The sequence below is a fragment of the Lynx canadensis genome, chromosome X (genome assembly GCF_007474595.2).
Source record: "Lynx canadensis isolate LIC74 chromosome X, mLynCan4.pri.v2, whole genome shotgun sequence".
Classification (NCBI taxonomy): Eukaryota; Metazoa; Chordata; class Mammalia; order Carnivora; family Felidae; genus Lynx; species Lynx canadensis.
The window spans coordinates 60,261,665-60,286,761 of record NC_044321.2 but is presented as its reverse complement, the minus strand read 5'-3'; the positions used below and the strand labels follow the sequence as shown (position 1 = coordinate 60,286,761).

Genomic DNA, 25,097 nt, shown 5'->3' with positions numbered 1-25,097 from the left:
ATGATCCAGAGGAAATTGCACTGCTCTGGAGAGAGAACAGGCAACTTGTGGATACATGGCATGAAAACAGTGATTTGAAGAGTGGCTGGGGCAGACAGTGGGAAGGTTATTTGTTCTCAGAGCACATCTCAGAGAGACAGCATTCATGTAGAGATCCTTCTTGGAACAAAGGAACTATCAGGAACCATTTCCACCCCCCCCAGAACTGTTCCTCAGCATCAGCACAAGGCCACATACAGGAATAAGCATAGCACCTACCTAACTCGCTTACACAAAGCCCCTGCTCCCCATGCTCTGGTGGAACTGCCTTTCTTAGTAACACTTGCCTCAGTCCCAGTGCAGCAGGCCCCCTGCCCCAGAAGACCACCCCCAAACCCATCTCCTGACACAGGATTTATACTGCGCCTCAGTTCCAGCAGCAGTATTGACAAGTCTCATTTTCACAAGCAGACCAGAGAACACCTAGTTAAAACATGCCACATTCAGTCCAGGGACAAAACACTGCCCACAACAGGCAAAAAGAGCATCTGCAGATGACTAGCCTGAAGGATAAAGTAGCCAGAACAAAAGAGCAGAGCATATGAAACACACATTGGTGACACTCCCAGAAGTGCCAGTCCCTAGGGAATGGGACATTATACTGCAGGATACTACAGAACCTCTTCTTCATGAGGCCATTACCCTCAAGAATAAGAGAGACAGCTGACGTTGCTAACAAACAGAAACAGGCACAGAGGCTTAGAAAAATGAAAACACAGAGAAATTTATCCCAAATGAAAGAACAGGACAAGGTCACAGCCAGATATCTAAATGGAAAGGATATATGTAACATTCCTTATAGAGAATTTAAAGTAATGACCATAGTGGTGCCTGGCTGGGTTCATTAGAAGAGCATGTGACTCATGACCTCGGGGTTGTGAGTTTGAGCTCCACTTTGTAGAGGTTGCTTAAAAATTATATTTCTTAAAAATAGTAATGATCATAGGATACTCACTGAACTTAAGAAAAGAATGGAAGACATGAGGGAGACCCTTAACACAGAGAAAAGGAATAACATAGCAGAAATGGAGGGCTCAAGGGGCACCTGTGTGGCTCTGTTGGTTAAGCATCTGACCCTTGATTTCACATCATGTCATGATCTCACAGTTTGTGAGTTTGAACCTTGCATCAGGCTCTTTGCTCTGACAGTGTGAGCCTGCTTGAGATTCTCTCCCTCTCCTTCTCTTTCTCTCTCTCAAAATAAATAAACTTAAAAAAAAAAAAGAAATGGAAGGCTCAATAACTGAAATGAGAAATACACTTGATGGAATGAACAATAGAGTGATATATACATATAAGTGATACAAGGGCTGGTTCAATATTTGCAAATCAATGTGATACATCACATTAATAAAAGAAAGGATAAGAACCATATGATCCTGTCAATAGATGCAGAAAAAACATTTGACAAAATACAGCATCTTTTCTTAATAAGAATCCTCAAGAAAGTTGGGATAGAAGGAACATACTTTAACGTCATCAAAGCCATAGATGAAAGGCCCACAGCTAACATCCTCAATGGGGAAAAATTAGAGCTTTCCCCCTGAGATCAGGAACAAAACAGGGATGCCCACTCTCACCACTGTTATTTAACATAGTGTAGGAAGTCCCAGCCTCAGCAATCAGACAACAAAATGAAATAAAAGGCATGCAAATTGACCAAGAAGAAGTCAAACTTTCACTTTTTGCAGATGACATGCTATTCTACACGGAAAACCCAAAAGACTCCAGCAAAAAGCTGCTAGAAGTGATAAATGAATTCAGCAAAGTTGCAGGATATAAAATCAATGTACAGAAATCAATTGTATTTCTATACACCATTAATGAAGCAACAGAAAAAGAAATCAAGAAATCAATCCCACTTACAATTGCACCAAGAACCATTAAATACCTAGGAATAAACCTAACCAAAAATGTTAAATATCTGTATGGTGAAAACTATAGAAAACTTATGAAAGAAATTGAAGAAGACACAAAGAAATGGAAAAATATTCAATGCTCATGTACTGTGAGAACAAATATTGTTAAAATATCAATACTACCGAAAGCAATCTACACATTCAATGCAATCCCAAACTTTACACCACAAAAGCCATAGGCCACCAAACTTTACACCACAAAAAACTAGAAACCGAAGAACATACTAAGCCCAAAGTTAGCAGAAGGAAGGAAATGACAAAGATCACAGCAGAAATAAATAAAATAGAGACTAGAAAAACAATAGAAACCATCAATGAGATTAAAAGTTTTTCAAAAAGATAAAATAGATAAACCTTTACCTAAACAAAATTTACACAAGAAGACAAAAGAAATAAAATCATAAATAAAAGAGGAGACATTACCACTGATATATTTCTGATCCTACAAAAATACATAGCATTATAATAGACTACCATGAACAACTGTATGCCAACAAATTGAATAACATAGGAGAAATAAATAAATTACTCAAAACAAACAAGTTACCAAGACTGAATAAGGAAGAAATAGGAAGTCTTTACACCTGTCAGAATTGATAAAAATTTTAAAAAAGGAATAACAAGTGTCAGTGAAGTGTGAAGAAAAAGGAACCCTTGTACCCTCTTGTTGTGAATGTGAATTGGTGCTGTCACTGTGGAAAACAGGATGAGTGTCCCTCAAAAAATTAAAAAAAGAATTACCATATGATCAGTATTTCCACTACTGGGTATTTACTCTAATAATATGAAAACACATATGCACCACTATATTTATTGCAATAGCCAAGATATGGAAGCAACCCAATTGTCCATTTATAGATGAATGGATAAAGAAGGTGATATATATATCATATATATAAACATCACTCAGACATAAAAAAAATTAATGAAAAATTGCCATTTACAACAACATAGATGGAACCATAGAGTATAATTCTATGTGAAATAAGTCAGTCAGAGGGCTGCTAAATCAGACACTGGCTGTTTAGCCTGCTTTGCCCCAAGTTCCATGTCCCTGTGCTCTAGCATGACTGCCATTCTGTGTCAAATCTACATAAGTCCCAGTGTGATGAGTCATTTTCCCAGAAGACCAGTGCTTGTCCCTGCCACACAAGGTCTCTAAAGTTTAGATTTTAAAAGTCAGCACCTTGGCTGGGATACAGCCCAATGTGCAGTACATTGCTCCAGGCAGGCACAAAACCTGGAAACAGACAGCAAGAAAACAGTGATCTGAAAAATACCTGGGATACAGGAGAAGTAATTCACTCTTCTGGGAGTGCTTCCTTGAGAACAGCAAGCACAGAGACACCTCTCCAGGGACAGAGGAGCTGGCTGGCACCTGTTCTCTCACCTGCCCCACAGGATAAATGAACTTCAGGAAACAGCACATCACCAACACTGAATGCCTAACCTGCATACAAGTCCTTGTCCCCTGTGCACTGCTGGTACTGCCTTTCTTGGGCAAGTGTTCATAAGGACCGGCACAGTGAACCCTTTCCCAGAAGACAAGTAGAAACCCCACAGGTACCCCATCTACTAATGATAGAGTTCTGTAAGGCTAGTGGAAGTACCACCAATTCTCATTTAACAAGAAGACCAGAGCACACCTAGTTAAAATTTGCCACACTCTGACCAAGGTCCAAATTCTGCCCATTGCAGGCAAGAAAAATCTCTACAGAAGATTGACCTGAGGGTTAGAGAAGCCAAAACACAGCAGCAGAGGGCCTGCAGCACATATCACTGACACTCACTGAACTGTCAGGCCCTGGACACTATATGATCTCTTCTTCATAAAGCCACTACTCTCAGAAGGAAGCGAAGCAGGCTTTTCTAACACAGAGAAGAAGACAGAGATGTAGACGAAATCCCAAGATGGGAGAATTCATCCAAAAAGAAAGAATAAAATGTCACAACCAGAGATCTAATTGAAAAAGATATAAGTAATATGCCTGATGGAGAAATTAAAGCAACAGTTATAAGGATACTCTCTGGGCTTGAGAAAAGCATGGAAGACATCAGGGAGACCCTTTCTGCAGAGATAAAAGAGTTAAAAAATAATCAGGAAGAAATGAAAAATGCAATAACAGAGATATGAAACAGACTGGATGAGTGAACACAAGAATGGAAGAAGTAGAGGAACAAATGACATAGAAAATAAAATAATGAAATATAATGAAGCTGAAAAAAAGAGAGAAGAATGATGGATCATGAGAGCAGACTTAGGGAAGTCAGTGACTCCATAAAATATAATAACATTCATACCACAGGGCTTCCAAAAGAAGAAGAGAGAGAAAAAGGAGCAGAAGTTTTATTTGAGGAAATAATAGCTAATAAATTCCCTAATCTGGGGAAGGAAACAGACATCCATATCAAGGAGGCACAGAAAACCCCATAAAAATCGACAAAGCAGGGGCGCCTGGGTGGCGCAGTCGGTTAAGCGTCCGACTTCAGCCAGGTCACGATCTCGCGGTCCGTGAGTTCGAGCCCCGCGTCAGGCTCTGGGCTGATGGCTCAGAGCCTGGAGCCTGTTTCCGATTCTGTGTCTCCCTCTCTCTCTGCCCCTCCCCCGTTCATGCTCTGTCTCTCTCTGTCCCCCCAAAAAATAAATAAACGTTGGGAAAAAAAAATTAAAAAAAAAATCGACAAAGCAGGCAAACACCAAGACATATTACAGTTACATTTACAAAATATGGAGATAAAGAAAAAATTCTTTAGCAGCAGATATCTCCACAGAAACTTGGCAAGTGAGAGGGGAGTGGCATGATATAGTCAATGTGCTGAATGGAAATAATTTGTATCTGATAATACTCTGTGCATCGAGGCTATCATTCAGAATAGAAGTAAGGATAACGACTTTCCCAGACAAAGAAAACTAAATGAGTCCATGAGCACTAAACCAGCCCTGCAAGAAATATTAAGGGAACTCTTTAAGTGGGAAAGACCAAAAGCAACAAAAAGTAGAAAGAAACAGAAAATCTCCAGAAAAAATGACAAAACAAGTAATAAAATGGTACTCAATACATATCTATCAATAATTACTCTGGATGTAAATGGCTTAAATGCTCCAAACAAAAGAGATAGGGTGTCAGAATTGATTTAAAAAAAGAAAAAAAAAAAGAAAAACAAGACCCAACTATATGCTGCCTATAAGAGACTCATTTTAGACCTAAAGACACCTTCAGATTGAAAGTAAAGGGATGGAGAAACACTTATCATGCAAATGGACATCAAAACAAAAAAAAAAGGTGGAGTAGCAACACTTATAACAGACAAACTAGATTTTAAGCCAAAGAATGTAATAAGAAATGAAGAAGCGCATTATATCATAATAAATGGGTCTAGTCAATAAGAAGATCCAACATTGTAAATATTTATGTCCCAACATGATAGCACCAAATACATACAGCAAATAATAACAAATATAAAGGAACTCATTGATATTAATATTATATAGTAGGGGACTTTAACACCTCACTTACATCAAAGAACATATCATCCAAGCAGAAAATCAATAAGGAAACAATAGCTTTGAATGACACAATGAAGCATGTCATAGACTCTAACTCTAAAGTTATCTTTTGTCTAGCAAAAGAGCAGATGCAGGATTAAAACGAGAGATGGCTAATGTCCGGGAAAAAGACAAGAGCCCTGAATAAGGGTCCTTTCCCCATATTTATTCTGATCAGATGGCTTGCAAACATTATGGGCATGTACAAAGAGACAAAGAAACTAGGAACATTAACTTCAGGACATGAGGGGGAAAAGGGGATTTTGAAGATATACAGTGTTTGGGGTTTGGGTCAATATAAAGCAAAATCCAGGTGCCGGGCAGATGGGTAGATGGTTGTTAACAACAGACAGGAGGTATCGTGTCTGTTTATTTTTGCCAGCCTAAAGGATGAAACAGAGGGAATTACCTCAGGTTTAACAAGGCACCTTTTCCTTTGTTAATCATCTCTGCTCTGGGCTGCATTGCCTGCAGCACAGTGGTCCATAGTCCTATTCACCAATTTACCTAACCTGGCCTTATTCTCCTATGAAAGCAGCTTTCTGCTATAGTACTAAATTTTGGGTGCTTTCACCTTGAATATCTAATCTTGTTATTCCTATATATTGGGCACCTTTGCACTGTTTCTATTTCAGGCCTTTGCCTCTCCCTCTCTATTTTGGGGTGACTTTGCACCTCCCTACTCCTGACACTTTTGTGCCTCCCTATTCTTGGAGTGCCAATCTGGTTACCCAAACTCAGGTGTGAGCATTTTAGGACTTTGTATTTCTTTATGCCTTGTTAACCTGTTGGTGTAAGCCCGGGGGGTTCCTAAGCTTATCCCCCACAGAAGTAGATAGACTTAACAGATATATTCAGAAAATTCCATCCTAAAGCAGTATAATACACATTCTTTTCGACTGCACATGACAGTTTCCCGAGTATGTAACACATTAAGTCAAAACTCAACCCTCAACAATTACAAAAAGATTGACATCATACCATGCATCTTTTCTGACCACAATGCTATGAAACTTAAAGTCAACCACAAGAAAAAACTTGGAAAGACCATAAAGACATGAGTCTAAGAACATGCTACTAAAGAATAAATGGGACAACCAGGAAATAAAAGTACAAATAAAAAGTACCTGTCAACAAATGAAAAGGAAAACACAAGAGTCCAAAAGATTTGGGATATAGCAAAAGTGGTCATAAGAGGAAACTATAAGAAGAAACTATATAGCAATAGAGGCCTATCTTAATCAGCAAGAAAAATCTCAAATAGGTAACTAACTTCACACCAAAAGGAGCTAGAAAAAGAACAACAAATGAAGGCTAATACCAGCAGAATAAGAGGAATAATAAAGATTAGAGCAGAAATAAATGATTAAAAAAAAGTAGAAGAGTTCTATGACATCAGGACCTGGTTCCTTGAAACAAATTAATAAAATTGATAAACCTTTAGCTACTCTTCAAAAAGAAAACAGAAAGGACCCAAGTAAGTAAAATCACAAATGAGAGAAGAGAAATCACAACCAACACCACAGAAATACAAACAATTATAAAAGAATACTGTAAAAATTTGGATGCCAACAAATTGGGAAATATGGAATAAATGAATATATTCCTAGAAACTTATAACTTAAAAAACTGAAGCAGGAAGAAATAAAAAAAAACTTGAACTTACCAGTAACCAGGAAAGAAATGGAATAAGTAATCAAAAATTTTCCAACAAACAATATCCAGGGGCAGATGTCTTCACAGGAGAATTCTACTAAACATTTAAAGAAGAGTTAATACCTATTCTTCTCAAACTCTTCCAAAAAATAGAAATGAAAGTAAAAGTTACAAACTCATTCTACAAGGCCAGCATCACACCTATTCCAAAACCAAAGACTCCACTAAAAGAGAACTACAGACCAATATTCCTTATGAACATGGATGCACAAATTCTGAACAAAATACTAGCAAGTTTAATTCAACAGTACGTTAAAAGAATCATTGACCACGATCAAGTGGGAATTATTCCTGTGTTGCAAGCATTGTTCAGTATTCCCAAATCAATCAATGGGACACCACATTAATAGAAGAAAGGATAAGAACTATATGGTCTTCTCAATGGATGCAGAAGAAGCATCTGACAAAGTACAGCATCCATTTTATTTATTTATTTATTTATTTATTTATTTATTTATTTATTTTTAAGTAGGCTCCACGTCCAATGTGAGGCTGGAACTCACAACCCTGGGATCAAGGGTCAGATGCCCTACTGACTGAGGCAGCCAGCTGCCCTGGTATCCTTTCTTGATAAAAAAAAAAAATGTCAACAAAGTAGGGATAGATGGAACATACCTCAACATCATAAAGGCCATATATGAAAGACCCACAGCTAATATCATCCTCAATGGGGAAAAATTGAGAGCTATTACTCTATGGTCAGGAACAAGACAGGGATGTCCATAATCACCACTGTTATTTAACATAGTTCTGGAAGAACTAACCTCAGCAATCAGAAAACAAAAAGAAAAAAAGGCATCCAAATCAATAAGGAAGAAATCAACCTTTTGCTATTTGCAGATAACATGGTACTCTATAAAGAAAACCCATAAGATTCCACCAAAAATTTGCCAGAACTGATGCACAAATTCAGTAAAGTCACAGGATATAGAATAAATGCATAGAAACCTCTTGCCATTCTATAAACCAATAAAGATTCAGCAGAAAGAGAAATCAAGGAATCAGTCCCATTTACAATTGCACCAGAAAGAATAAGATACCTAGGAAGAAACAAAACCAAAGATGTAGAATATCTGTATTCCAAAAACTAGAAAACATTGAGGAAAGTAACTGAAGATGACACAAAGAAACGTAAAAATATTTCATGCTCATGGGTTGGAAGAACAAATATTGTTAAAATGTCTACATTACTCAAAGGAATCTATACACTTAATTCAATCCCTATTAAAATACCACCAGCATTTTTCACAGGGATAGAAAAAAAAAGTTCTCAAATTTATATTGAACCACAAAATATCCCAAATACCCAAAGTAATCTTGAAAAAGAAAAACAGGATGGAGGAACCGTAGTTCTGGACATCAAGTTATATTACAAAGCTGCAGTCAGTGATCAAGTCATTATGATACTGAAGAAGCTATACCTGGCTAACAGACACATGAAGAAATGTTCAAACCGCTCATCATCAGGAAAGGACAAATCAAAAACACAATGAGATACCTCACAATTGTCAGAATGGCTAAAATTAACAACACAGGAAACAACAGATGTTGGCGAGGATATGGAGACAGGGGAATCCTTTTACACTGTTGGTGAGAATGAAAACTGGTGCACCCACTCTGGAAAACAGTATGGAGTTTCCTCAAAGAGTTAAAAATACAATATCCTATGATGCAGCAATTGCACGACTAGGTATTTACCCAAAGGATACAAAAATACTGATTCGAATGGGAACATCCACACCGAAGCTTACTGCAGCACTATCAACAATAGCCAAATTATGGAAAAAGCCCAAATGTCCAATAACTAATGAATGGAAAGAAGAGTTTGTATGTGTATGTATACATACACAGAATGGAATATTACTCAGTCATCAAAAAAAGAATGAAATCTTTCCATTTGCAATAACGTGGATGGAACTAGAATGTATTACGCTAAGCAAAATAAGTCAGTCAGAGAAGGACAAATACCATATGAGTTCACTTACATGTGGAATTTAAGAAACCAAACAGATGAACATAGGGGGAAAAAAGGAGAGAGGTGGGAGGCTGGGTGACTCCGTCAGTTAAGCATCTGACTTGGCTTGGGTCATGATCTCACAGTTCGTGGGTTCGAGCCCCGCATCACTCTGCACTGTCAGTGCAGAGCCTGCTTGGGATTCCCTCTCTCTCTCTCTCTCTTTCTCTCTCTCACTTTCTCTCTCTCTGCCCCTACACCCTTGCACTCTATCTCTCAAAATGAATAAATAAACTTAAAAGAAAAGAAAAAAAATGGAAGAGATTTTCCTAAAAAAGCGAGACAAAAAGAGAAGCATAAAACAGACTCTTATATATAGAAAACAAACTGAGGTTTGCTGGAGAAGAGGCAGGCAGGGGGATGGGTTAAATGGGTGATCGGTATTAAGGAGGGTACTTGTTATGATGAGCATTGGGTGTCATATGTAAGTGATGAATCACTAAATTCTACTCCTGACACTAATATTACGCTATATATTAACTAACTGGAATTTAAATAAACTTGAAACAAAAAATAAAACAAAACAATGTCTGTAAAAAGAGATTTTATATTATTATATAATAATAAAGGGGACAAACCAACAAGAAGATATAAGAGTTGTAAATATTTATGCACCCAACAAAGAGCGCCAAAATACATAAGACAGTGTTAAAAAGACCCTAAAGGAACTTATCAATAGTAATACAATCATAGTAGAGGACTTTAACACCCTACTTACCTTGATAGGCCTATCATTGAAACAGAAAATAAACAAAGGAATAGTCGTTTTGATGACACATTGGACCAGATGGATTTAACAGATACATTCAGAACATTCCATACTAAAACAGTAGAAGTCCTAGCCACAGCAATCAGACAACAGAAAGAAACAAAAAGCATCCAGAACAGTAAGGAAGAAGTACAACTTTCACTATTTACAGATGACATGATACTCTATATAGAAAATCTGAAAGACTCTACCAAAAACTGCTACAACTGATAAACAAATTCAGTAAAGTTGCAGGATACAAAATCCATGTACAGGAATCTGTTGCATTTCTATATAGCAATAATGAAATAGCAGAAAGATAAATTAAGGAATCAATCCCAATTACAATTTCACCAAAAAACATAAGATACCTAGGAACAAACCTAACCAAATAAGTGAAAGACCTGTATTCTGAAAACTATTAAGTATTGATGAAAGAAATTGAGGAGAACACAAAGAAATGGAAAGACATTCCATACTTATGGATTGGAAGAACAAATATTGGGAATATGTCGATACTACCCAAAGCAATCAACAAATTCAATGCAATCCCTATCAAAATAACATCAGCTTTCTTCACAGAGTTAGAACAAACAATCCTACAATTTGTATGGAAACAGAAAAGACCCCACATAGCAGAAGCACTTTTGAAAAAGAAAATCAAAGTTGGAGGCATCACAATTCCAGACTTCAAGTAATATTACAATGTTGTAGTAATCAGAACTGTATGGTAGTGGCACAAAAACATACACATAGATCAGTAGAACAGAACAGAAATCCCAGAAATGAACCCACAGCTACATACATGGTCAAGTAATCTTCGACAAAGTAGAAAAGAATATCCGATGGGAAAAAGACAGGCTCTTCAACAAATGGTGCTGGGAAACTGGACAACAAAATATAAAAGAATGACATGCTTTCTTACACCATACACAAAAATAAATTTAAAATGGATGAAAGACCTATATGTGAGACCTGAAATAATAATAATCCTTGAGAACACAGGCAGGAACTTCTTTGACATCAGACTTAGCAACTTCTCACAAGATATGTATCCTGAGGCATTGGAAACAAAAGCAAAAATAAACTATTGGAACTTCATCAAAATAAAAAGTTGTTTTTTTTTTTTTACAGCAAAGGAAGAAATCAGCAAAACTAAAAGGCAACCTTACAAAATGGGAGAAGGCATTTGCAAAGGACATATCTGATAAATGGTTAATATGTAAAATATATAAAGAACTGATAAAACTCAACACCCAAAAAAATGAACAATCCAATTTAAAAAATCAGCATAAGATGAGAATAGACATTTTTCCAAGGAAAACATACAGATGGCCAACAGACACATGAAAAGATGCTCAACATCACTCTTCATCTGGGAAATACAAATGAAAACTACAATGAGGTATCACTTCACACCTGTCGGCCAAAATCAACAACATAAGAAATAACAGGTGTTGGCAAGGATGTGGAGAAAGGGGAACCCACTGCACTATTGGTGGGAATGCAAACTGGTGCAGCCACTTGGAAAACAATATGGAGATTCTTCAAAAAGTTGAAGACAGACAGGGGCACCCGGGTGGCTCAGTTCATTGAGCATCTGACTTTGGCTCAGGTCATGATCTCCTGGTTTGTGAGTTCGGGCTCCACATCAGGCTCAGAACCTGGAGACTGCTTCGGATTCTGTGTCTCCCTCTCTCTTTGCCTCCCCATCCTGGTTCACACTCTCTTGCTCTCTTTCAAAAATAAATAAACATTAAAAAGTTGAAGATAGAACTACCCTACTATACAGCAATTGCACTACTAGGTATTTACCCAAAGAATACAAAGATACCAATGCATGCACCCCAATAATTATAGCAACAATTTCTACAATAGCAAACTTTATGGATATAGCCCAAGTGTCCCTTGACTGATGAATGAATAAAAAATATATGGTAAATATATAGAGATACATACAATGGAATATTAATCATAGATAAGCACAAATTATTGCCATTTGCAATGATGTGGATGGAGCTAGAGAGTATTATGCTAAGCAAAATAAGTCAGTCAGTAAAAGACAAATATCATATGATTTCACTCATGTGGAATTTAAGAAACAAAATAAATGATTATGGGGGAGGGGAAGGGAGAGGCAAACCAAGAAACAGAGTCTCAACTATAGTGAACACATTGATGGTTACCAGAGTGGTAGGGGTTGGGTTAAATAGGTGATGAGAATTAAGGAGTGCACTTGTTGTGATGAGCACTGGGTATTGTATGCAAATGTTGAATCACTAAATTGTAAACCTGAAGCTAGTATTACACTGTATATTGACTAATTGGAATTTAAATTAAAAGGTTTTTAAAAAGTATGAACACCAGAAGTAAAATCTGAATCCATTTTGAGGACACAACTTTAGCCTCCCAAAACAACCACAAATTGCTACAAAGGGCCATATTTCATTTTTTCTCATTGCCACATAGTATTCCATTGTGTATATAAACCACAATTTCTTTATCCATTCATCAGTTGATGGACATTTAGGCTCTTTCCATAATTTGGCTATTGTTGAGAGTGATGGAACTGGAGAGTGTAATGCTAAGTGAAATAAGCCATACAGAGAAAGACAGATACCATATGGTTTCACTCTTATGTGGATCCTGAGAAACTTAACAGGAACCCATGGGGGAGGGGAAGGGAAAAAAAAAAAAAAGAGGTTAGAGTGGGAGAGAGCCAAAGCATAAGAGACTGTTAAAAACTGAGAACAAACTGAGGGTTGATGGGGGGTGGGAGGGAGGGGAGGGTGGGTGATGGGTATTGAGGAGGGCACCTTTTGGGATGAGCACTGGGTGTTGTATGGAAACCAATTTGTCAATAAATTTCATAAAAAAAAATAAATAAAATAAAATAAAAAAAAAGTCTATATTGCAGAATCCAAAATTGGAAAAAAAAAAAAAAACAACCACAAATATCTTGGAGAATAAGTAAAGTCAAAATTATTTGATAAAATATTATTTTGACTAAATAATATCTACCTGAGAGGTAGTAAGTCTGAGTGATCAAGAGCACAAATTCTGAAAGCTCATTATCTTGGTCCAAATTTTGTGGTCAATTATAACATTCTAGGGCACTGTGACAAAAAGCACTGTGATAAACACTTCATGAGCATTATATCATTATATCATTATATCATTTACTTTTTTAAAAATCTAGTCACCCCAATCTCAATTTTTTAAAGTAAGCTTTACACCCAACATGGGGCTTGAACTCACAACCCTGAGATCAAGAGCTGAATGCTCTGTTGACTGAACCAGCCAGGCACCACAATTCAGTATCAATTCTTATAAAATGAAAACATTCTGACTTAAAGAAAATGCAATTTATATTGAAAAAATTAGACAAATCCTGAGTAGAGTAGAAAAAAATAAAAGCTAGCCAGACATATAAGTGGTCATCATGTGAAAGTAGTGCAGTTCAGGAGACCAACATCATGTTGATATCTGTAATGCTTCTATAATTTTAGAGATAGAAACATACAGACATGGAGGGGTACCTGGCTGGCTCAGTTGGTAGAGCACATGACTCTTGATCTTGGGGTCATGAGTTCAAGCCCCATGCTGGGTGTGGAGCTTACTTAAAAAAAAAAGAAACATGTAGGCATGGAAAAATGGCCATTCACAGAACATATATACACCACATGCTTTAATTTTGAATGATCAATTAAGATATTGACTATTTATCTGAATAAAAAAATATATGAGAGTAATTGTGGTGTACTAATGTAGGGTAGTGAAAATCATCCATATTGTGAGTAAGCAAAGAAGGTTGTATTATTTGTAGAAAATTTTAAAAACAGTAATAAAACCAACAAAAACCCGGTCTGCTTGAATTATCACCATGCTCTGTCAATTTTAAACAATGTCAGTGATAAAATACACCTCTCCAGAAAAAATATTTTGTCTAAGGTCTAAACAATTGATTAAGTTACTGTTGAGTTTTATTAATATATATGTAAGCTTCAAATGAAACCTACTCATTACTAAGCACTGTATTGTTACCTATAAACAAATACAGGGAACTCCCGATTATACTAATGGCCCTTGATGCACACAGACTCAGCTACAAGAACTCCTTCAAAAAATAAATTCAAAATGGTTTAGAATCATTGAAGCTTGCCTTCGGTACGGTTCTATGTCTCCAATCATCTGGTACAACATTTTTGTTTAAACTATAGTTTCGAAATGAATAATGACAGTGCAGTGAATGTTTCTACTTTTGAAGTGGTCTCAGTACGCCTTCTTTATTCATTTCCTATTGCTGTTGTAACAAATTACCACAAATTTAGTGGCCTAAAACTTTAAAATGACTGTGATTTCTCTTTTGTAAATGCCAAAATTACTTTGTGCCCTTTCCCTGCCTCCAAAAGATGTCATGGACATAAACAACTGGAATGGTACCACATTCTGAATAAATCATAGATGTTTAAACACTATGTCAAGCCTGGCTTCATATCATATTCCAAATAATTCAGAACAAAGGCTCAAATCCCAAACATCCTGACCTCTATCACAAGGCTATCACCTACTAATAGGATTCCCCTTCTTCTAGCTTCCAATAGCATGTTCCTTACTTCCTTTTGAGCCCTCATCCAAGGCATCCTTAAAGTCCATATTACTAGTGACAGCCTGTTTAAGGCAATTTTAAGGATTTATCAGGCTCCTCAAAATTCTTCTAGCCTTCTCCCACTGCTTGATTACAAAACCACTCCCACATTATAGGTACCTGATACTGCAGCACTCCACTTCCAGTACCAGAGTCTGGGGCAGTTTTCTACTGCTCTGTAACAAAGTACCACATAATTAGTAGCTTAACACAACACCCATTATTATCATACAGTCCTGTGGGTACAGCTTAACTGGGTCCTCTGCTAAGGGTCTCACAGGGTATCAGTCTGGTGTCAGCCAGGACTGCAATCTGAGACTTAAGGTCCTCTTCCAAGTTCACTGGTTGTTGGTAGAATTCAGTTTCTTCTAACTAGAATGAAATTCCCATTTTCTTGCTATCAGCCTGGGAGCATTCTCAGCTCCAAGTGGCTACCCTCAGGCCCTTGCTACATGGCCCCCTTGACTCACAACACAGCTTTTAGCTTAAGGCCAACAGGTGAACAGATGCTGCTTATCTTAAGGGCTCACCTGATTAGGCCAGACCCACCCAGGACAATCTCCCTTTTAAATCGAAATTAAATGGTAAATTAAATGCAGTAATGAAATCCCCACATATTCACAAGGCTTGCCCACACCAACCGAAGGGAATCACACAGGGCATGTATGCCATGGGTGGAAATCTTGGGACCATCGTAATTCTGCCCACTCTTTCCCCTTTGAACTTGGATGCTGCCTTGGATTCCTGACCTTACAGTGCTGCTGAAGTGTTCCATGTTCTTATGCCCCTCCCTTTTCCCAGTTTGCATGTCCTAGTCCTTGGACTGATGAGCAACCTGGAAAAGACCACCATAGGCAGGATTGTATGCAGCCAACAATCTTTATTCTTCCCCAGTCCCTCAGGCAATGTGTGTGGACATACGTTTGTGGATATTTAAGAATGAATGAACTAGAGAAAGTCAATATAGCAAAAAAGTTCTTAATTTCAAAAAGTCTGTCTAGTATGAAGTATTTAACACTCTCCTACCCATTTAAAAACATATTTCTCATAAAATGAAGTCTAAACAGATGTTTTAAATATTTTTAAGAATTGGCTAAAGAGAATTCATAGAGAAACCTATGTGCTTCATGCACAACTATTGCTACTAGCTGTATGTATCTCTAGTTCAGCTCTTGCCTAGAAAATAATTTATCGGGGCGCCTGGGTGGCGCAGTCGGTTAAGCCTCCGACTTCAGCCAGGTCACGATCTCGCGGTCCGCGAGTTCGAGCCCTGCGTCAGGCTCTGGGCTGATGGCTCAGAGCCTGGAGCCTGTTTCCGATTCTGTGTCTCCCTCTCTCTCTGCCCCTCCCCCGTTCATGCTCTGTCTCTCTCTGTCCCAAAAATAAATAAAAACGTTGAAAATAATTTATCAATTAAGTTTAACTTTTATTTTTCTTCTATGTCCACTGGGGGAAAAAGCCTCATTTTCCCCACTTCTTTGCTCTGATAAATCCTTTCTTCAATGATCATGCTGTGGTTAGTTTTAAAAGTATTTATTTACTGTTTGTACTGTAAACATTGTGGCTTCCTCTAAATAGTTTTGGCATCAAGGTCAGTAGGTCTATGGGGACATGCACAAACTTTATACATATATAAAGATAACTGAAACATGCACTCTTAAAAGTCATTAGATGAGAAGAAACCCCCTTCCCAATCTATATAAAATCAACTGGTCTATTTTTTGAGTCTGACAAAATATTTAAAAATGTTCATTTTTACATTTATATATAGTGTATAAATGTATGTTATTGTTCTTAGCATTATAAAAGGGAAGTCACTCTACCAGGCTTTATATTAATTATTATTTTGAGCTAGCTTTCAGGTAACAACTTGGGTACCAGAAGAGAAGCAGGTACTGAAGCAGGTCCAGTCCTCTTCTAATGTGAACTGGGCCACATTCACTAGTCTGTTAGGCTCAGGTCCCTGCTCTTATCACCATAGAATATTTATCAAATATTTTGTGAGATATATCAAAGAAAATAAGAAAGCTATACTTACTCAAATACCAAGAGTCAACTCTTATATACGAACTTCTAATCCCCAAACCATATACAGGGCACCTGAGTGGCTCAGTAGGTTAAGAGTCTAGCTCTTGATTTCTGCTCAGGTCATAATCTTATGGTTCATGTGATTAAGCCCCGTACTAGGCTCCACGCTGACAGTGGAGCCTGCTTGGGGTTCTCTTTCTCTCTCTCTCTCTCTGCCCCTCCCCCACTCATGTAAGGGAGCACTCTGTCTCTCTCTCTCTCTCTCAAAATAAATAAACTTTAAAAAAAGTCATACACAACTTAACAGGTTTGAGAAACATTCACTATAGGAAACAATGATAAGCATTTAAAAACAGGCATAAATCATTTTATATGACATGATAAAGAGGTTATATACTTGAAAAAAATCTGAAGTGTCAAATAATTTGAAATATCTTTTAAAAGTCAATCACAGATATAGTCATAAGAACCAAAAGAAATTTATTTATAAAATTTCTTACTTGACCAGTGGTGAGAACCAAGAAATACTATACCAAGCAACAATCAACTAAGACCCCACTTATAGTCTTTAAGCCAGTTCATACAAGAGAACAACCAAAGTAGCTCTTGATTATTAGGCTAGAAAGATGTCCTTCTGCGTGTCTTTCAATTGCACAATGACATATATTTAACCACAGGAGTCTGTGCGGCCAGTATCATGGTATCTATAGACTTAGTTGAGTCACCCCTTCTAGGGGGCTATTCCTTGTCTAGCTTACATAGCTGTTTCACTACTCTTGTTGATTTCTTTGTTGGCTTCTTTCTCTTTTTCTTCTCCTTTGTTGGTTTTCACTTTTTCTCCTTCTCTTTTGGCTCCTTTCTCTTCTGCTCTTCCACTGTCAGCTTTCTCTCTTCCATGGTTGCCTTCTTTCTCTACTTCTTTGTCATGAACACTGATGTAAACTGCTTTGTTATAGCCTTCCCGGTTCCGAGCAATTTCAATGGCAAAAAATTGTATCCTGGGGGCTGAAAGGTGAATAGAATTGATTATTGGTCATAGTCACAGTTACTTCTCTAAACCTACTGGAAATCTACCAAAAAAGCTGAACTAACATTCAAAGTATTCCAGAACAGTCATAAACTTGAGAGATGTGTCATTCTAATCTTGTTAAATGAGGCAGAAAATACTCAACTATCTTAGTCACTCAACAAACAGTAACATGATCTTTAAATATATAACAAATAAAATGATCCCCAAACTATTCATGTCATTAATTCTTTGGTAAAACCAGATCCCTCACTTTCTTTATACAGAAACAATTATAGAGGCAAGAATCTCACCAAAGATGGTGTTTTCCTCAGTGTAGCCCTGAGAACAATCCAGTCGCAGCAAAGTACCATAGTTGAAGTCTTCTACAATTCCGTCAAACTTCAAGCAAAATGGCCTCCACTTCTATAAAGGCAAAAAAGATGCCCTAGATGACAAATGCAGGAGGCTGGTGAAGTCAGGCCAGGGAAAGGGATTCCACTTGCTCAGTAAGGAAAATAGCCATAGGGAAAGAGACTATGACTGAGCTGATTTCTAGTTTCACTAGCATTGAGTTTCTGTGCTAACTATTGTCTTTAGACTGGTATTTCCCAACATGAACGATATTTTAACTTGACAAAAATATTTAAATCCTTAACTACAGAATTAAAATTTGATTTAATTTTTTTTTAATTTTGTTTTGAGAGAGACAGAGCACAAGTGGGGGAGGGGCAGAGAGAGAGGGAGACACAGAATCTGAAGCAGGCTCCAGGTGCCAAGCTGTCAGCACAAAGTCCACCACAGGGCTCAAGTTCATGAACCCGAATTCATGAACTGTAAGATCATGACCTGTGCCGAAGACAGATGCTTAACCCACTGAGCCACCCAGGCACCCCTAAAATTTGATTTCTTAAACATATTGTTTTGTTTTTAAGTTATTGTTAACTCAGCCCAAAATAGCTATTCATCTCCACTGAAGCACAAATGAGACCAAGGTGGCAGGAATGTGGCACAAAGTCACAAAGTTAAATTTTAAAAAAGAAGTCCATTCACTAGAGGCAATTTTCCAAAGATCAGTAACAACCCGCTAAGTGTTAAATGTTTACATTTTTCATAAGACAAGGACCTACCCTCACGGAAATATTTTCCCCACTATAATAGTTTTAGCACACTGTCAAAGTATAAGATAATCAGGTAAGTAATGTGAAACCTAAGTTTTCCAATTACCCATGGCCCACAATAATGTGAACTTAAATCCAGGTAATTCAACACCTCTCTGTACCCTATTTGCCAATCGTCCATCCAAGCCTTCTGGCTAAACTACTAACATAAGCAAATTTGTTTCTCCCCCCCTGAAAAGGCTGGGTAGAAAGAAAGAAAGAAAGAAAGAAAGAAAGAAAGAAAGAAAAGAAAGAGATCCAGTGAACATGAAAAACTCATAAACCAGGAAAATGTTTATTTTGTTTCATAACTTACTTATTAGTTGATTATAACTACATAAAAGCCCTGGTTCTTTACATATTTCCTTAAAACAGACAGAAAAAAGTTTAAATGTATAAAAATATATTTACAATCAATAATTGTTGGTCAGATTATAGGTAATATTTAAGAGAGAGAAATCTTACCTCTTTAGCTGATTCTGATTTGAGCTCTTCTGGGTCCAACACATCTATCCTGAGTTTCTCAAAATTTTTTCGAAACTCAGAATAGATTTGGTCATCCACTTTGGTGAGTTTCAGGAACTGTGGGTCAACTGATGAAATGAGCTGCCAGACATAAGACAACACACAGATGCTAATCTCTAATTTGCTACACTTCTTTCCTCCTTCCCCAGAAAATCCTTATGGTTCTAAGGGCAGAAGACTTTATTAGGAAGTACAGACAGACTAGGTCCCAGTTGAAATCATGACATAGTTTTCAAGGGCCATGATCTACTACAGTCCTTTACACCATTTAAACATTTTCGGTCCTAGTACTGCCTGAATATTGCCCTCTATGAATTGTTCATTCAGTCATCAAACATTTATTAACTGCTTACTATGGACTAAGAATTATTTTGCCAGTTAGCAGCAGAAAACTGGGCAAAGAAATACAAGTCCTCATTGTCAAAACAAAATTCACTTCCACCCCCCTGTTTTCTGTGAGTAAGATCTTACAGTAATAAAAATTATCTCCAAAATACAACTGCTTAACTTGCTGAGCACAGTCATTAGCAAAGAACCATACACTACAATTACATGTTTAATTCTGCTTAATAATGAAGCCAGACAACTCACCTTGTAGTAGACTTCAGCATGCTGCATTGCTTTCATGGCCCAAGCCATCTCAATATCAGGCTGCAAAGGAGTGAAGAATGAATGCCAGGTCAGAATCTCCAAATCCTGCTACTAGAGAACAAATTAAGGATGTCTGTAGAGGTCTAGTTAATGCTCAATAACACTACCAAATGTGGTGTTACTGTCAAAGGATAAAAACTGAACTAATGGGTCTGGACAGTATAAAACTTTTGTCCTTATGAAGGAAACTACCTACCAAAAGAAGCTACCTACACAGTCTAATCAACAGCAAAAGCCACTGGCTCTTTTCCCAGCAGCTAGTGAAAGCATAGGAGACTACATATAGTGGTAGATAAATTGCCTTCTCAGGACTGAGTTAAATCACTGTAAAACTGACTGAAATAATATACTCACATACAATACTGAGTTGTTGGGAATACAAAGTAAGATAATGGAAGTGAAATATTCTTCACTTTTAATAGTGTAGCATGTTATAATCATCATTTGTGCTTATCAGATAGCCAATTCCCCATCCTATAACACTTAAAAATGAATCAGTATTGTGAAGCCAGCTAGGTTATAAATAAGCCTTACAAAGTACCCACCACCTGTTCCATTAAAATCTCCCATTCCAGCTAGATGGATCTGTTTCACTGAACCCAGAAAATCCACTTGCATTTTTGCCTCCACACCTTCCATCAGGTCCTTTTCCCAACTGCCAACCCATGTACTTTATCCATCTATACTTTGGGGATCCAGCTAGAGATTCACTTTCTCAGTGAAGTCTTAAGACCTCTACTGTCTCAGTTCTAAGGGGTTTCTTCTTGGGCTAAACTCCTTTAGATCTTATATCCTAATCTAGTATACATCAATGATATTTTTATTTGAGTGTTACTATATTGTTATGTCCAGATGTCTTGTATCTCAAAAATATCATGTGCTTTCTCTTTAAGAATCTAAACTAGACACACCATAAGTCAGTGCCATTTTACTGAATAAGGTTATCACTCAGGAACCTTTAAAAATTAGTGATTCCACAATCTTATCCCCCTCCCAAATATTTTCATTTAATTGGTATATATTGCGACCTGGACAACAGAACATATAAAAGCTTCTCAGGTGGTACTATTGCAGCAAAGTTTGGGAACAATTTCCATTGGCATTTGGCATGGGTTTGTGGATCAAAAAGATTAGAATTAATAAAAAAGTGTGGTCTCTGGCCGGCAAGGAGAGGGTTCACAGAAGATATCAGCTCAGGGGGTTACAATTTTCTGTTAGGCCCTGCAGACATCCCAGGGTAGTTGGGTGAGTGGAAGCTGGGGGTGAGTCATACTCACATCGTTGCCATAAGACTCAGCTGGGAGAGAAAGAGCATGTGCCACAGACACCAGTTCCCCGGAAACCTGGGAAGGGAAAAAGAAGAGAGGAGTCATGTTCAATGCTCGACCCGGCTCGAATTCCCCACCCACCCCAGAGCAGCGTCTCACCGGCTCAGCAGTCACACCAGTCGCCTCCATGTTGCACACACAGCGCAAGCACCCGTTTCCCGGAAATGACTATATGTGTGCTCTTTCTGCAGTTGGTTGGAAAAGGAGGGCCGGGCCAGACTGGCTCTCTTCCGGCTGTGCCTGCTTGCAATCTCCCTCGCCTGGAGGAGGGTGGAGGCGGAGTCACTGGCCCCGCCTCCGATGTGCTACCGGGGCTCAAAAGGGTGTGGCTTTGTTGCACAGTCAGTGATGCTTGAGGTGGTCTCAGGTAGCTGAATGCTCATTAATATCACTGGTGATCAAGCGAAAAGCCTGAGTTAAAGCTTTCACGTGCCCAACGCGCTGAGTGACCAGCAGAGATGTGGATTCACACTCTCCATTTGTGCAAGCAGGTGCATACACCCATACAGCACACACACCCCCAATACTCCACCTTGGGAGAAAATTACAAACAAGCATGGTGCTAGGCAATAGAATGAAGGGATAAAGAAGTTAGTCCCTGTTTTGGAAGAAGTGCATACAGTGAGAGGGAATCTAAAGTGGTTGTCAAGAAATAGCATTATGCATGTGGAACAGAAATAGAGGATAAATACACTGAATTATAAAGGGCAACCAGCAAAGGAGGCCAACCAGGCAAGGAAGGACACGCCAGGGAGAGAGAATTGCATGTGAAAAGGAACTTAAGAACTAAAACCAACGGGACTTTATTACAAATGTTAAAAAAAAAAAGCTGCAGTAAGAGAGTAGTCATTTATAATCTTAAGGGAAAAGTTGGGTTTTCTATGCTGAATATTAAGGATTTCAGACTTTAACCAAAAGGAATGGTAGCCTAATAAATATCTTTAAATAGACAGTCTTGTGAGGAAAAATAAGTTCTAAGAAGATCATTAAAGGAAAGAGTGGAAGATAACTTTGAAGAAGGCAATTTTGCCGGCACAGAGAACAAACTGAAGGCACAGGATGATGGAGACTTAACAAAGGCAATAACAGTTGAGACGGATTCTGAGACTTAACAAGGGAAATAGAATCAGTAGAACTCATGGACTAATTGGGTATGGGGGATAAAGAAGAATCAGGATTCCAGTGTGAGTCCCAGATTTCAAAATGGGATTTGGGAATGCATGCATTGAGCTAAAAAACACAAGAGAAGGGATGATGAGCTTAATTTGAGGAGTTGAGTTTGAAGAGCCTATGGGACATTCAGATAGAATTGAGTAGTTAGAGAGGGATATGATCAGAGATATAAATCATATAGCTGTTTCTTTAGGTTTAATTGAGCCGTTCAGAGGAAACTATGAAGAGCTGTAAAGACACAAAGAGTGGCAGGCCAAAGAAAGAACAATTTATGAAGAAGAAAAAGGCAGGGGAAATAAAAGAGTAAAAGAGAGAGAGAGGGAGAGAGAGTTGTCAGTGAGACATCAGCAAAGAACCAAAGGAGAGTCTCACAAAAAGCAAATGGGTGAGAGAACTTCCAGGAAGAAATGAATAGTATCCAATAGCCTGGGTTGAGTACACTAAGCCCACAAATATTGAGAGGTCATTGACAACCTTAGCAAGAACAGTTTTTAGTGGAATGGTCAGGGCAGAAGTCAGATGGTAGTGGGTTGAGAAGGGAGTGGGAGTTAAAGAAGAGATGACAATGACCATAGAAAGTTCTTCCAAAGAGTTGAAGCTAGAAAGAGACATGAGGTCCAGGGACTTTTCAAAGTTGTGGTGAAGTACACATAACAGAAAAATTCACCCTCTTAACCATTTCTAAGTACACAGTTCAATAGTGTTAAGTATATCCACACTGCTGTGCAACAGAACTAGACCCTCTTGCAAAATGGAAATGCTACAGCCCGTTAAAGCAACAACTTCCCATTTCCCCTGCCCCCCAGCCCCTGGCAAGCACTATACTACTTTCTGTTTCTATGAATGTGACTACCGTAGATACCTCATATAAGTGCAATCATATAGTATTTGTCTTTTTTGTGACTGGCTCATTTCACTTAGTATAAAGTCCTCAAGGTTTGCCCATGTTGTTGCCATGCGACAGTATTTCCTTTGTTTTTAAGACTGAATAATATTCCATTGTATGTATATACCACATTTGGTTTATCCATTCATCCATCCATGAGTATTTGGGTTGCTTCCCCCCTTTTGGCTATTGTGAGTAATGTTGCTATGAGCATGGGTGTGAAAATGTCACTTTGGGACACTACTTTCACTTCTTTTGGATTTATACCCAGAAGTGAAATTACTGGATCATGTGGTAATTGTGTTTTTAATGTTTTGAAGAACCTCAGGGACTTTTTAAATTATTATTTTAGGTTTAGAAAGACTTACATGTGCTGGGGAATTGGCCTTATGCAAAAGACTTCCCTGGAGGGTGAGCTAGGTATCTCCAGAGAAACGGAATGAAGACAGGTAGTAAAAACAGGAGATTGAGGTGTTCCTTCCAGAAGCTTCCTGTTTTGTCTATGAAGCATGAGAAGGCAGCTGAGAGCAAGAGGGAATGTGTTAAAGTCTTGTCTTGAGAAGAATGTCTTAGAAGTCCTGCATAGCAGCTCACAGGAAAGGGCAGACCACTCTAACAAGGAGATGGAGGGACATTCTCAGGGAACAGCTAAAACTAGAGGGCATGATTCTGCAAGAATAGCAGTCTGTGTTTAACCCAGAGGTTCAACTGTAAGATGGGTCATACACATGGATGCTGAATGTTTGTGAATGTGGAGGTCTGACCAGGAGGTCAATAGACAACAGTAAAATGGAGGGTTAGACTCAAGATGATGGCCAAATATGTGCATAACAAGTGAATATGAATAGAATTTTAGGAAACACAACTGGCCTTTTACCTGAGGAACCATTTAGGTAATTTGCTTTATCTAATGTTTTGGGCAGATTAATTGCCTTTTATTTATAAAACAGAAAAGTTATTATGATGTATAGTATAGGCACAGTTTGTTAGGATTATTTTACTTTTTTTTTTTTTTTTAACATCGGGGGACTTAACTTCTCGCCGCTCAAGTATTCACAGCCTTAGATACTTGCAGAGACCAGAAACTGGGGAACTCACAAGATTGGAAAAGCCAAATGCTCTGTACCTGCAAACAGCAGGAGATGTAACTGTCACCCAGAGTCTTTCCCATTGCCAGGCCAGGCAGAAATATCAAAATAAGCATTGGCCTTTGCACTCACACCTATGGTTTCAGATGGACTCAAGGTAGCGGCTATTGAAATAAGGGAAAGAGGAGTGGGCCAGTAACAAAAGACAGTTCATAAAAGGGGAGAGTTGATGGACTTTCAGAACCGTATCGAAGAAAGGCCCTTTGGTGTGGGGCAAGAAAATTGGAGATGAAAGTTCAACTGGGATGATTCTTTTCTGGAAGTGCACCACTGAGTTGACCTTTGGCAGGTAATGTGGACATGCCACGGATGGAGCCAAAGGCATCACCAGTCCTGACTAAGGTGCTGAAGTATCTGTAATGCCAGAGATAAAGTGGGGAGGGGGGAGAAAATGCAACCTAGAATTTGCTGGAGCTAGGGAGCCATAGGGTGGTAGAAGGAATCTTACATGTAAGGAAGGCATCTTCCATTATCAAATATGTTTGTCATTGGCAAGGGTGAGTGCTGCTATTTGCAGGCGGTAAAGTCATGTAGATCCTCCTTAAAATATGGATCACATGG

General features: G+C 38.2%; 1 protein-coding gene and 1 non-coding gene across 3 annotated transcripts; one reads left to right on the top strand and one right to left on the bottom strand.

The window, feature by feature from the left end:
- The first annotated feature begins 13,520 nt into the window (after positions 1–13,520).
- Positions 13,521–13,593, top strand: TRNAK-CUU. Its single transcript has one exon. It is a non-coding gene; the product is annotated as a tRNA-Lys (tRNA).
- A 2,443-nt stretch (positions 13,594–16,036) lies between these two features.
- Positions 16,037–21,530, bottom strand: PBDC1 (polysaccharide biosynthesis domain containing 1). Of its 2 annotated transcripts, XM_030306023.2 has the most exons (6): positions 21,429–21,530; positions 21,279–21,344; positions 19,942–20,001; positions 19,291–19,431; positions 17,980–18,091; positions 16,037–17,664 (listed from the first exon to the last, which is right to left on the bottom strand). In XM_030306023.2, the coding sequence occupies exons 1-6, from the start codon at positions 21,456–21,458 to the stop codon at positions 17,414–17,416; spliced, it is 660 nt and encodes a 219-aa protein (XP_030161883.1). In that variant the 5' UTR covers positions 21,459–21,530; the 3' UTR covers positions 16,037–17,413. The 2 variants fall into 2 exon arrangements, with proteins under 2 accessions (XP_030161883.1, XP_030161884.1); XM_030306024.1 differs by lacking the exon at positions 21,429–21,530 and having other exon boundaries at positions 17,120–17,664; positions 19,942–20,052; positions 21,279–21,345.
- Positions 21,531–25,097: the final 3,567 nt, after the last annotated feature.

Bases quoted from the DNA above. Each gene is read 5' to 3' on its own strand.
- PBDC1 (XM_030306023.2), bottom strand. From the start codon at position 21,458: ATGGAGGCGACTGGTGTGACTGCTGAGCCG. The intron at 20,002-21,278 runs GTGAGTATGACT...ACTCCTTTGCAG, and splicing joins CTGAGTCTTATGGCAACGAT to CCTGATATTGAGATGGCTTG. The intron at 18,092-19,290 runs GTAAGATTTCTC...TTGCCTTTATAG, and splicing joins AATCAGAATCAGCTAAAGAG to AAGTGGAGGCCATTTTGCTT.